This window comes from Physeter macrocephalus, chromosome 5, assembly GCF_002837175.3.
Source record: "Physeter macrocephalus isolate SW-GA chromosome 5, ASM283717v5, whole genome shotgun sequence".
In the NCBI taxonomy this organism is placed as follows: Eukaryota; Metazoa; Chordata; class Mammalia; order Artiodactyla; family Physeteridae; genus Physeter; species Physeter macrocephalus.
Genome location: NC_041218.1, coordinates 78159149 through 78172558, shown reverse-complemented (window position 1 = coordinate 78172558; position 13410 = coordinate 78159149). Strand labels below are relative to the sequence as shown.

The following is a 13410-nucleotide window of genomic DNA, read 5'->3' as shown; positions in this document are numbered from 1 at the left end:
CGGGGCACGAACTCGGTTCCCCTGCATCGGCAGGCGTACGCGCAACCACTGCGCCACCAGGGAAGCCCTCATTTTGCTTTTAAAACTGAGTTGTTATACACAGCTGGGCAGCATACAACAGCTACCTTTTAAAATATCACAGTTATTTTGTTCAAGCCGAAAGAATCTTTTTCCAAGTACTCCTCTTGTTCCAAAAGAATTGCTTCTTCATTGTTTCTATCAGTGTCCTTGGACTAAGTAGAATGAAAGACAATACAACATCTACATGTGTATCTGCCACAAGTACCTCCATCTCCGTGTACATCAACTCCTTCATCTCTAGTCATCGATATTTGATTCTCAAGAGCCAATGCAGACTAACCCTCATCACTTCAAAGACACCATCATAAGTGGGAGAAGAAAAAACAGAAAGTGTCTTGGGCATTCCCAGATAAAGATGGTAAACTCAACCAAGGCACTTAACCTCTGCTGACTGTGGCTACCCTGCCAAAAGAGTAAAGGTGTTTTTTTCTCTTTTTTTTAAAAAGCATAAATCCATGGGGCCAAAACAAAGATAGCAAGAGAGGAGACAACAGCAACAGAACTCCAGAAGCTGGAAAGCATATGGATGAGTGTTAACTGATTTAGCAGACCTGAAAAAGTTGGATATTAAAAGAGAAACCAAAAAGAAATTGAAAAAATAAGAAAAATCAAAGAGCAATTCATTTTTCTCCATAGAAGCCCACCCCTAAAAGGCCCAGAAATAGCTGCACCAGGTACCAATGAAAACAGGGTGAAAAGGGGATCAAAAACAGAAGGACTGGGTGAAAATTTATCTATAAAGCAATTTGATTTCTCAACTTTCTTTACCACTCCAAACTAGACAACAGCCCCTCCACCATTGCAGAAAATCTGAGATGTGTTTTTGGAAGCCAGTAAAACATTTAAGGTCCTGGGCACCAAACTGAAAACTGGGGGAGTAAGTGAAATTCACTTAGTGAGTGCTGAGGTAGACTACCCCTCCTCTCCCACCCTTTTCCTCCCATTCAGATCCCACACACTTGGAGGCATATACATCCTGAAAGAGACTGGAAGTCCTTCTCTAGAGAATCTGACCAGCTCAAGAGAAAAGACCTAAATATACTAATATATACCAAAAAAACAGACACTGATACTATGTAATAAAGAATTTGGCTGGGCTTTGTCCCAAGTTCCTGGGAGGTAGCCTCTAAATGCCTGGAAGTTCCTGACTGATTGTCTTTGTTATTCATGGTGGGCCCCTAGATAGTTTGCGCTGAGATAACTCAGAATGGGGGTTTGCCATGTCAAAAAGACCAACCCTGCGATTAGAGGGTTAGGGCTTTTCAGTTGGGGGAGGCAGGGGAGACTGGGAAATTGAGTTCAACCAAGTGGCTAATGATTCAATCATATCTACACAATGAAACATCAATAAAAATACTGATTATGTAGAAAAAAGTCATTATTTTAGAGATACATATGGAAATATCTGGCAGTGAAATGTCACAATTTTTAATTTAAATATTCTCCAAAAATTGGAGAAAACAAATATTGCAAGATGTTAAAACTGTTGAAATCTAAGTGATGGATATATGGGTATTTATGTTTCTATTTTTCAGTACATTTGAAATTTTTCATAATAAAAAGTCAAGATAAAATTACTTTGGGAACACCTGTGCATGGAGTAGTGAGTTGGATTTCCATAACTATCTTTAAATGGGGACAGGATGAAGAGGAGAAAACTAGGAATATTCTACCGTTATCTTACCATATCCTGCCATAGAAGCGCCATTCTCGACATCCACTGTGTTCTTATTTTCCTCTGCTAGAGCTTTAACGTATCTTTTGCTTAAATCTAGTATTTGTTCACGTAACTTGACACTGCTTTGATGTCTTGGTTGTTGAAAAGTATAGTGCAGTAACATCAATCCCCAAATGAGTCCAAATATAAGCAACAGTAAACTCAATTTCTGGGACATATTTTTTCTTGAGATTGTAAAAATCATTTCTGATGAAGCAAACAGACTCAATTGAAAAACGGTAACTAGAGGCAAGCCACCAAACAATCAAGACTTTTGAAAGAAGAAAGAAAAAAATCTCCTCCTCTAATGTATATTCTTCATCTTCAGCAAGGTTGCCTCCAACTCTCAATTAACTCTGTAAAATTGAGAAGAAAAAAGGTGATTAGTCTTAACCTACATCAGTAACAGAATAGACAATGATAGATAAGAAGAGATTCTATAAACAGTTTTTATTTGGAACTGTATCATCTTCTTTGATAACTTTCTCTACCACTAAATAAGCTTCCGGGTCTTTTATCAGCTCCATTTACACAGCTCTTCAACAATTTAAACTAGAAATAAATGTCAATTCATTAAAACTACCTGAAAGAAATGCCACCATGGTCACAAAATTCTTTGAATGACTTCTTATCATTTGTAAGTAAAACTATGGCTATGTAATATTTATAGCAGATCTCAGCCCATTCAAATACAGGTCACCAACCTAAATGTGTAAAAGCAATTCCTCCTCCTCCTCCTTTAAAAAGAAAAAAGAGGTTGATGCCAAAATGAAAGTAAGAAATAAGAAAAGGTGAAACAGACTGGAAGATGCAAAAGGCTGTCTGACTTAAAAAAAAACCAAAAAAACAAAAACCACAATATAAATAAGAATGCCAGTATTTGAAAATGTCACTAGAAAATACTACTAATGGCAATGAGATAATCTTAAAAAGCATCCAATCTAAGATGAAAAATAAGTTGTAATTTCTAAGTTCACACTTTTAAGTTTATACCAGATATGACATGTGCTAAAACAGGTAGAAATTTTTTTTTACCTTTCCAAATTTACAATTCTAAATTTTAAATAATGCAGGTATTTTTATAATTTATAAAATTTTATAATTTTTATAATTTAAGGAAAAATTGAAAGGTTATACTTCAGTTTTTTAAAAAAGAGAAAGGTAATGACAATCATGGAATCTTCAAACACCTGGACAGTAACAATGTGCATGAATCACCAAAGTGTCCAGTGAAGAAAACTCTTCAATTACGTCTAATGGAGTAAAATTCTTTAGGAAGAAATATACCTGGAGTCAAAAAGTGCATTTAACAGCTTAATGAAAATAATCTTAAGAACTTTTTAACTTCCTAGAGTAGTATGGTCAAATAAAACATACTAATTCTAACCCACTTAATAGGGTATAATCAGTGAACTAAAAAAATCTAGTCTGAGGATAATAAGACTAGAAATGAATACAGTATCAATAAAGGTGACGCACTCAATCATTTTCAGCACATATTTATGAGCCAGCATATATGCTAGGCAGTAGGAAAACCATGTTTTGCCCTAGAAATTTGCTTTCCAGCATAGGTGCTTTCAAACCTTTTTTTAAATAAAATAAGAAAGTATTTACACAATAATCTTACACAAAATATCAAAACACAAAATACTTACAATCAAAGCTTCTCTAGCAGATGCATGTGTGTTGAGGTATGTGTAAGTGGGGGACCTCCTGCCCTGCCAATTCTTTCAGAAAATGACCACTCTTACTTTCCCCCACCCGGATACCTAGTCCCCGACATGCGTCTAATAAATCCTGGAGCTCCAAGGTCTGAAGAACACCAATCTACTCTTGTTGAAGTGTACTCATCCTGCCAAACCTCACTACAAGCATGACTACACCACTAACTGGGTATATTAATTACTACGGTAAACTATTAACAGTATTAAAAATTAGGAATTAACTCATTTGCTAATTTTCTTCCACTTCTGCTTTTTTCTTTAGTTACCATGCACACAATAAATCCCCTCAGATCTCATTGAAACAAAATCATTAATATCAATACTGGATTTTACTAAACTTTGCTTAGCAAAGTAAGGTAAACGTTACCTAATATCTTTTTCTACAAAGATTTTTTACATTTGAATTCAGAAAGTAGAAACTCTGGATTCTCAAGCAAAATTTTAAAACATTCTTTGATACATGTATGTTAAATGTATTCTTTTATAAATCTTTACAGGCTCCTATGTCTTTTCAAGTTTGACCTGAGTGCTAGATTATCTGACCCAACACACAGCATAAAAATCAACTGGGAATCTGTCCTGAAGCAGTCAGAACAGGTTTCTAAAGGTGGCATGACAACAAAGCCAGAAAAGTGACATCACCAGAGAACTGAGAACATAGACTTGAAGGTATTTTGGCAAATGAAGGTTAAAATGACAGCTGAGAAAGCTCTAGGTTACTATACCTATCCAAGGCCAAAAAGGAAGAGACTGAAAACCAGAAGGACAGAGCGTACTTCAATTAAACAACATCAACAATCATTACTACAATCACTTACTTTACCAGACTCTGCTCTAAGCTCCTTGCATGAATTAACTTATTTAATCTTCACAACATCCCACACTAATAGTCTCACTTAAACAGGTGAAAACACTGAAGCGAAGAGACATTAAATAACTTGCCCAAGGTCCAACAACTAGATACTGTGAGAGAGAGGATTCAAAGCTCAGGCTCTTAACCACCGCTCAGGCTCTTAACCACCGCCCCTCTTTTACAGCAATAGCAGTAAAACAGGAGCAGCAGAAACTGCAGCGGTGAACGAGTGCTGAGTCCTTATCATGGGCCCAGCTCTGAAATAAACACTTCACAAAGGTTACTTCATTTAATATTTGCATAACCTCAAAAGAAAAATGTTGTTGTTATTCCCACTTTAGAGATGATTAAATTAAGGCTTTGTTTGAGTGGTTAGCCTGCCTAAGATTTTTAGCCAGGTCCACTGACTTCACTTGCCCAAACTTTGGCAAAGGCTACAAGTCCACAAATTTGGAATCGCCATCTCTATTCAGGGTCTCTCCTTTCCTTTAAAAGGGTCCTTAAACCCAGTCCTATTAGAATTCCTAGGTTTTACAAAACTCTACAAAAGTGACAACTCTCCAAACTGTAAATGGCATTAGGCAGACAACAGGAGATTCGTGGATAAGGAAGCAGGGGTGCCTAGTGGAGGAAAACAGTCAGACAGCCTGACGGTAAGAGGTAAAATCCTTCCAAGTAGGTACAAGATTAAGAATGACAGGCTGCTCACCATTATGAACACAAACTTTGCTTAACGGGTGAGTGGCAGTACCAAAACCAGACACAGAGAGAAAACACTGGTAGTGGACAAGGCAGAAGCACAGCTGAGGAGGATATGCCCCCAAAGTAATAAATCCCAGGGAACAAGGAGGCCTAGTTTAAACCTAGTGTTTCTCAGTGTGAGGGACCCAAAGATCTAAGCTGCAAACATTAAATAAAGAGCCCCTTATTGCTCTATATTGACTGTATATTACCCAACTGTACCATCAGATTCAGAAAAGAGGCTTTCATGAAAGGTCTTCAGAGGCTTGACTCTATATGGAATGTGTCTGCTCACCACTGGCCTCAACAAAATTAAAGCAGGCCATCGCAGAAGGAAGTCAGGAACTTTTATAGGGACTCTACAGTAAGAAATTTATATGCTTTGTATCAATAACTTGCTTGTGTTCCTTATATGTTTTTCTGTGGAGATGAGTAAAATATGTACTATGAAAAGGGTTTGTCTTTGGGAATAGCAAAGAGGTGAGAAGTTGGGATCAATTAACCCCATGCGATATTAGGGAACTACAAAAGGACACCAAGAAATAAAGTGAGTGTGGGAGCTACCAGGAAGAAAGGATAGCCTGGAGCCTTCTCTAAGGTGAAAAGATGGCCCAGAGCCAGCTTATGCCTGACAAAGAGCTGGGCAGTTCAATGGCCCATGAGGATTCTCTGCTGTGACACAAGACAAGCTGAAAACTGTTCTACCTAAGGGTTCACTTCCACAAGCAATTCCAAGCAAGCCCAGCAGAGGTGACTAAAATTCCAAAAAGGATACAATTCTGCCTTTGGTCTCTTCTCAGGGAATGCTTCACATTAAAACCGCCTGGAGAGTTTTGTTGTGTTTTTTTTTTTTAATCCTGATGCTGGGTCACACCCCATATCAATTAAATTAGAATGCCTGGAGCTCAGAGCCAGGCATCAGTATTTTTTGAAGAGCCCTATTTTATTCTAACGTGCAGCAAAGTGTGTCCAAATCGCAAACTGCTTCATGAAACAGCAATGATAGCTACAGGAGGGGCCACTAATTTCAATGTTACAAGTCAGTTCATCAGGTATGACACAGGATTCCTACCTGTGCCTACCTATAATGACTTTGAAGGGGAAGGGGTCAGAGAGAGAGAAAACAAGGGATCTCTGCTGGAACACAAGTCATTCCTGCCAGGGTGGGCTAGGCCCTGCATTTACTAGGCAGGGGTGGGGGTGGACTGAACAGAAAGCAATTTCCACTGGGACCACTTCAGTCCCTAGGATTAACATGAATACACTGTTCTGTTCTCTAAGAGATATTTCTGTGGTTTCATATAGAAAAAAAGCAGACAAGAAGTTTTTGAATTCTTTAGCAACTAAAGGTAATGTACTTTAGTGCTTTAAAGAGAAATAATTCTTAGACTCAATCTTTAGGAAGGAGAAAGAAAAGGGAAAGTTCAATATCTCTCCTTTCTGTGCAATGTTCAAAGTTGCAAATGGCATAGAACATGCACTTTGAACCTCCCCAGTTTTTCTTTGTGTTTCAAGTACTGGTCCAGCTCCTGGAAGGCCACCTAGATCAGGATGGAGATAGTAACTAGAAGCCTAAAAGGCCTACACTGTCACTGAGAATTTATGGCTACCATCCAGCAGATTATTTATTAGAGTTCTTCCTCCACCAAAATAGTCTAAAATCCAAAAACTTTTAAATCCTAACTTCTAGGCCACTATATTAATTTCCTACTAATCACTTAAAAGAATAAAACTTCAAATATGTCCCAAGTAACAACTGGAGTTTTTAAAGGCAAAAATAAAATTATTATTGAAACGGAGCAAGACCCTTTGTGGGCCTCCTGGGTACAAATCCTTTCTGTGTCCTGTTTCTTGTTTTTAGGAAATAGGCTTCATTCAGCCTCCTAGCCCTTCCCTGAGTTCCAAACGGCATATTCAAACAGTTGCTAACTAGGGAAGTGAGAGAAGGCAGAAACAAAGGAGCAGTCAAGAAACCCTAATGCAGTAATAGGGCAAGGTCCTGGGTCCTCCCCAAGGAATGAACGTAACACACCTCTGAGTTCTTCTTCAGGAACTAAAGTCACCACCCAGTTGGAAGACAGTAACTTCAGTCTGAGCACAAAATTCCTGGAAGACCACCCTGTTACCTCACCTCCAACCAGTCAGAAGGAAGTCACACACCACACAGCTCTCACCCTAAATTTTGCCTATAAAAACTTCTCCCTGGGCTTCCCTGATGGCACAGTGGTTAAGAATCCGCCTGTCAATGGAGGGGACATGGGTTCCAGCCCTGGTCTGGGAAGATCCCACATGCCGCGGAGCAACTAAGCCCGTGCGCCACAACTACTGAGCCCGCCCTCTAGGGCCCGCGAGCCACAACTACTGAGCCCACGTGCCTAGAGCCCGTGCTCTGCAACAAGAGAAGCCACAGCAATGAGAAGCCCGTGCACTGCAACGGTGACCCAACACAGCCAAAAATTAATTAATTAATTAAAAAAAAATTCCTCCATGTCTTTAAAAAAATAATAATAATAATAAACTTCTCCCTGAAAACAGGCTTTTAGTATATTAGCTGTCCCAGACTCCTTCTATGGCACCTTACAATAAACACTGTGCTTCCCCTTCCGACAACCCAGTGTCGGCAGACTGGCTTGGCTTTACTGCGCACAGGCGGACCCAAGTTTTGGTTCGGTAAATTTATCACCTTCATCATCATTATTATTTTGACCTAAGAGAGACTTCTGAATATTTTTAGGATTCCCAGGGGAAATTTCTCATCCTGAGGTGGGAGACAGATGGGCCCCAGGATGAACAGTTTCTCCCCTGTGGACAGAAACTCCATAAAAGCAGGATGATGGAGGAGGCTGGGCCCTGCCCAGATAAGGGATAAAAGACCACATATTCCTCATTCTCAAAGTCAAGGAGACCTCCCTGACTACACATGAGCAGAAAGGCTCCTTGGAGGCCAAAAAGGGAGGGGGCACCACCCCATAGTAAGTGATATCAACTACCCCTAGGCTCTTAGCTAGAATCCACCTTGGCTAAGAGATGTGCACGCACACAGGGGAGGACCCTGAGATATACCTAATACGGACTCAGAACCAGGCAAAGCAAGATGACTGGCCAAAGGAAACCCAGAAGAAATGCCCCATAAAAGTGATTCAAACTGCCACGAGGGCATGACTCTCTCTCTGAGCCCACCCATGTGTCTATCCACACGTACTATACTCTTTTTCCTCCTAATAAACACTTTACTTGCTTCACTACTTCCATCTCTATGTGGAAATTCATTTCTACACAGCTGACAGGCCAGGGCCTTGTCACTGGCCACTGGTCCCTGGTGGTCCAGTGGCTAGGATTCAGCTCTCTCACTGCCCCTGCCCAACCTCAATCTCTGGCCAGGAACCGAAATCCTGCTTCAGGCCACTGTAGGCCAAGGCCATCCAAGATCAATCCAACTGCAGAAATTACAAAATAAATTACACACCGAAATAGAGACACAGATGTAGAGAACAAACGTATGGACACCAAGAGGGAAAAGCGAGGTGGGGGGATGAATTGGGAGGTTGGGATTGACATATATACACTAAAATGTATAAAACAGGTAACTAATAATAACCTGCTGTATAGCACAGGGAACTCCACTTCACTGTACAGTAGAAACTAACACAACATTGTAAAACAACTATACCCCAATAAAAAATAATAATAAATTAATTTAATTAAAGTAAATAAAACAAATAGGTCACATACCTACTAAATATTTAAGGGAAAAAAAAAAAGAAATTACACACCATGTGGGCCAAAGGTAGAAGAATTAAGGAGAGGAGACACACTTAAAATGAAGTATCTGTAGAGGCCTAGATCTAAAGAAGGGCAATGGAGTGTGGTCCAAGTACCATCATCTCCAGCTGAATTCCTGCAGCTGCTTCTCAAGTGGTTTCCCAGATTCCTCTCCAACCCCACTTCAAGCCACTGTCTTTAGAGCAAAACATGTCATGATTTGAATAGTCACAATTTAAATTTCTCCAAAGGAGATATGCAAATTGTCAATAAGCACATGAAAAGACGCTCAAATCACTAATCCTTAGGGAAATGCAAATTAAAACCACAATGAAATACCACTTCACACCCATCAGGATGGCTATGAAGGGCATCAGAACATGCCAACCCAAAATATGCCACTTTGGTATAAGGATTATTTTGAGCTGAAGATAACTGAGAAATAGCAGACGCAGGAAGGCCTCCCTGTACTCCCCTTTTCTACCTAAAAGCAAGACATGAATTACCTATGAGAAAGGTGAGAACATTCTTATCACAGGAGACAAGGCACAGATGCTGAGATAAATCTGAACAAATACACCCTACTAAAACAAAACCTTATCTTCCATTAGTTTCCCCCATTTATTCACCTTCCCACAATTTACTGCCTCCAGAAGTTAAAACTCCTTTTCCTTTGTCTTGTCACATTTCCACAATTTGTGGCTTTTTGTTTAAATGCTATATGAGCTCTCAGCACTAACTGCTTCTTTGGAGCTTTCATTTCATTTCTGTGATGCCCACCATTTGCACATGAAATAAACCTTTTTCTCCTGTTAATCGATCTTTTGTCAGTTTAGTTTGCAGAGCCCTGGACACTGAACCTAAGAAGGTAGATGAAAAGGTTTTTTTCTTCCCCTACAGCAATTATTAAAAAACAAAATGAAAAACAACTGTTAGTACAGTGTGGAGAAATTGAAACTCTTACGCACTGCTGTTGGGAATACAAAATGGTGCAGGTGCTGTGGAAAACAGTATGGCAGTTCTTAAAAAAATTAAACACAGAATTACCTTTTTTTTTTTTTTTTTTTGCAGTACGTGGGCCTCTCACTGCTGTGGCCTCTCCCGTTGCAGAGCACAGGCTCCGGACGCACAGGCCCAGCGGCCATGGCTCATGGGCCCAGCCACTCCGCGGCATGTGGGATCTTCCCGGACCGGGGCAACGAACCCATGTCCCCTGCATCAGCAGGCGGACTCTCAACCACTGCACCACCAGGGAAGCCCCAGAATTACCATTAGACCCAGCTATTCCACTTCTGGGTATAACCACAAATGAACTCAAAGTGTTACGGAACACAAGTTCGTGTATCCAATGCACAGCAAGGACAAACAAACCGAAATGCGGGAGTTTGGAGCAGAGAAAGGTTTATCATAGGTCCAAACAAGGAGAATGGGCGGCTCATGCTCAAAAACCCTGAACTCCACGATGATTTTCAGGAAGAAGTTTTTATAGGCAAAATTTGGGGTGAGGGCTGCAGAGGGTGTGACTTTCTTCTGATCGGTTGGTGGTGAGGTTAACAGGGTGGTGTTCCAGGAATCTTGCACTCAACCTGAAGTTAACCGTCCGCCACCTGAGTGGGGACCTTAGTTCCTGCAGAAAAATTCAAAGATATTATGTATATTCCTTAATGAGGAACCAGGATACTGCTTTAATTGCTGCAGTACAGTTTCTTGATTGTTTCTACTTTGTCTCTGCATACCCTTACTTCCCTGATTAGCAACTGTTTGAATCTGCCCTTCAAAATTCAAGGAAGTCTAAGAGGCTGAAGTCTTTACCCCATAAGTAAGAAAAGGGGGACATGGAAGGGCTTCTGTACCCAGGTGGGCCCCACAGGGTCCTGCTCAGTTTCTAAACCAGGGACTCAAAGAGGAACTTGTACACCCATGTTCACTGAAGCACTGCAACGCGGAAACAGATGAACAGATAAACAAAATGTGGTATATATATACATATATATACAGCTTTAAAAGATAATAAAATTCTGATACAAGCTACAACATGGATGAAACTTAAAGATATTATATTGATACTAAGTTAAAGAAGCTAGACACAAAAAGACAAATATTATATGATGCCACTTACATAGGAACCCAGAAGAGTTAGATACAGAGATAGAAAGTAGAAAGGTAGATACCAGTGGCTAGGGGGATGAAAGAATGGAGAGTTAGAGTTTAAAGTTTAGAGTGCAGGGACTTCCCTGGCAGTCCAGTGGTTATGACTCCGTACTTCCACTGCAGGGGGCCAGGGTGGATCCCTGGTCGGGGAACTAAGATCCCACATGATGTGTGGCACAGCACAAAAAAACCCCCAAGAAAACAAAAATAAAATTTAGAGTACAGAGTTTTACTTTGGGATGAAGAAAAAGTTCTGGAGATGTACAGCAGTGAAGGTGAGGTAAGAGGTAGATGGGCTCCTGGGCTGAGCAGCTGGAGTTTGTCAAGCAGAGTAAATTGTAGTTTGTTTTCCCTGACACTTCAAGGTAAAAGTTAATGGCAGAAGCTGAGCTCTGCTGGAGTAAAGAGATAAGATGACCACATCTATCACTACTGAGGCCAAGGAGACCTCCCCTGCTGCACGCACACAGGAAGGCTCCTCAGGGGTCAAAAGGGAGGGGGCACTACCCCAATAATATGTGCTGTCAAATTTTCCCAGAGGCCTCCACGCTGGAATCCATCTTGGCTAAAAGATGCACACACATATTGGATAGGGCCCTGAGACAGGTCAAATGTGGGACAACAGCCAAGATAATTGGCCAGAGGAAAAAAAAAACCCTGAAGAACTGCCCCATGTAAGGAATTTAAATCACCTTTCTGGTGCACTCCTCATTAGGGAGGATAGCCACACTCTTCTCTGGGTGCATATTTCTACTTTGCTTCTGCTCTAAATAAGCTGCTTCTTTGTTCTCTTTGCACATACAGTGCCTCCAATAAACTCTGTGCCTGCTTTACAACGTCTCTTTGTGGAATTCTTTCTTCAAAGAGGACAAGGACCAAGGTCCTCTCACCTGCCAACATCAATGGTTGCACAAGAACGTGAAAGTACTTAATGCTACTGAACTGTACACTTAAAAATGGTTAAAAAGGTACATTTTATATTACATATTTTACCATACACAACCCTTCAACGCACTATGGAGAACAGTATGGAGGTTCCTTAAAAAACTAAAAATAAAACTACCATATGATCCAGCAATCCCACTCTTGGGCATATATCCAGAGAAAACCATAATTCAAAAAGATACATGCACCCCAATGTTCACTGCAGCACTATTTACAATAGCCAGGACATGGAAGCAACCTAAATGTCCATGAAGATGTGGTACATATATACGGTGGAATTACTCAGCCACAAAAAAGAATGAAAAAATGCCATGTGCAGCAACATGGATGGACCTAGAGATTGTCATACTGAGTAAAGTAAGTCAGACAGAGAAAGACAAATATCATGTGGTATCGCTTATATGTGGAATCTAAAAAACTGGTACAAGTGAATTTATTTACAAAACAGAAATAGAGTCACAGATGTAGGAAACAAACTTATGGTTACCAAGGGGGAAAGGAGGGGAGGGATAAATTGGGAGACTGGGATTGACATATACACACTACTATGTATAAAATAGGTAACTAACAAGAACCTACTATATAGCACAGGGAACTCTACTCAATACTCTGTAATGATCTACATGGGAAAAGAATCTAAAAAAGAGTGGATATATGTATAACTGATTCACTTTGCTGTACAGCAGAAACTAACACAACATAGTTAATCAACTACACTTCAATAAAAATTAATTAAAATAAAAAACTCTTCAACAGTTTCCCAGTGTACTTAGAATAAAATTAAAACTATTTACTGAAACCAAGCAGGACCCTGTGGGGTCCTCCCGGGTACAAATGTCTTTCCATGTCCCCACCCCGTTTCCTATTTGTAGGGAAAAGGCTGCAGCCTCCTAGGCCTCCCCTGCATTCCAAAGGGCAGATTCAAACAGATACTCACAAAAGGCAGGGAATGCAGAAACAAAGGAGGAGCAGTCAAGATACAATAGTGACGGGCTTCCCTGGTGGTACAGTGGTTAAGAATTCCCCTGCCAACGCAGGGGACACAGGTTCGAGCTGTGGTCTGGGAAAATCCCACATGCCACAAAGCAGCTAAGCCCATGCTCCGCAACTACTGAGCCTTCACTCTAGAGCCCGAGTCATAACTACAGAGCCCACATGCCACAACTACTGAAACCCATGCATACAGAGCCAGTGCTCCACAATGAGAAGCCACCGCAATGAGAAGCCCAGGCACTGCGACAAAGAGTAGGCCCCGCTTGCTGCAACTAGAGAAAGCCACACACAGCAATGAAGAACCAAAGCAGCCAAAAATAAATAAATTTTTTTTAAAAAGATACAATAGGGCTTCCCTGGTGACACAGTGGTTGAGAGTCCGCCTGCCGATGCAGGGCACACGGGTTCGTGCCCCGGTCCGGGAAGATCCCACATGCCATGAG

The 13410-nt window shown here is 40.7% G+C and overlaps 1 protein-coding gene across 1 annotated transcript in view; it reads right to left on the bottom strand.

Annotated features, from left to right (window-relative positions):
• Positions 1-13410, bottom strand: part of CCDC126 (coiled-coil domain containing 126) — a 51310-nt gene that overhangs the window by 22540 nt on the left and 15360 nt on the right. The window contains exon 2 of the mRNA XM_007108588.4: positions 1766-2154. Coding sequence (XP_007108650.1) covers positions 1766-2003 — 238 coding nt within the window. The 5' untranslated portion in view covers positions 2004-2154. The remainder of the gene's footprint in view (positions 1-1765; positions 2155-13410) is intronic.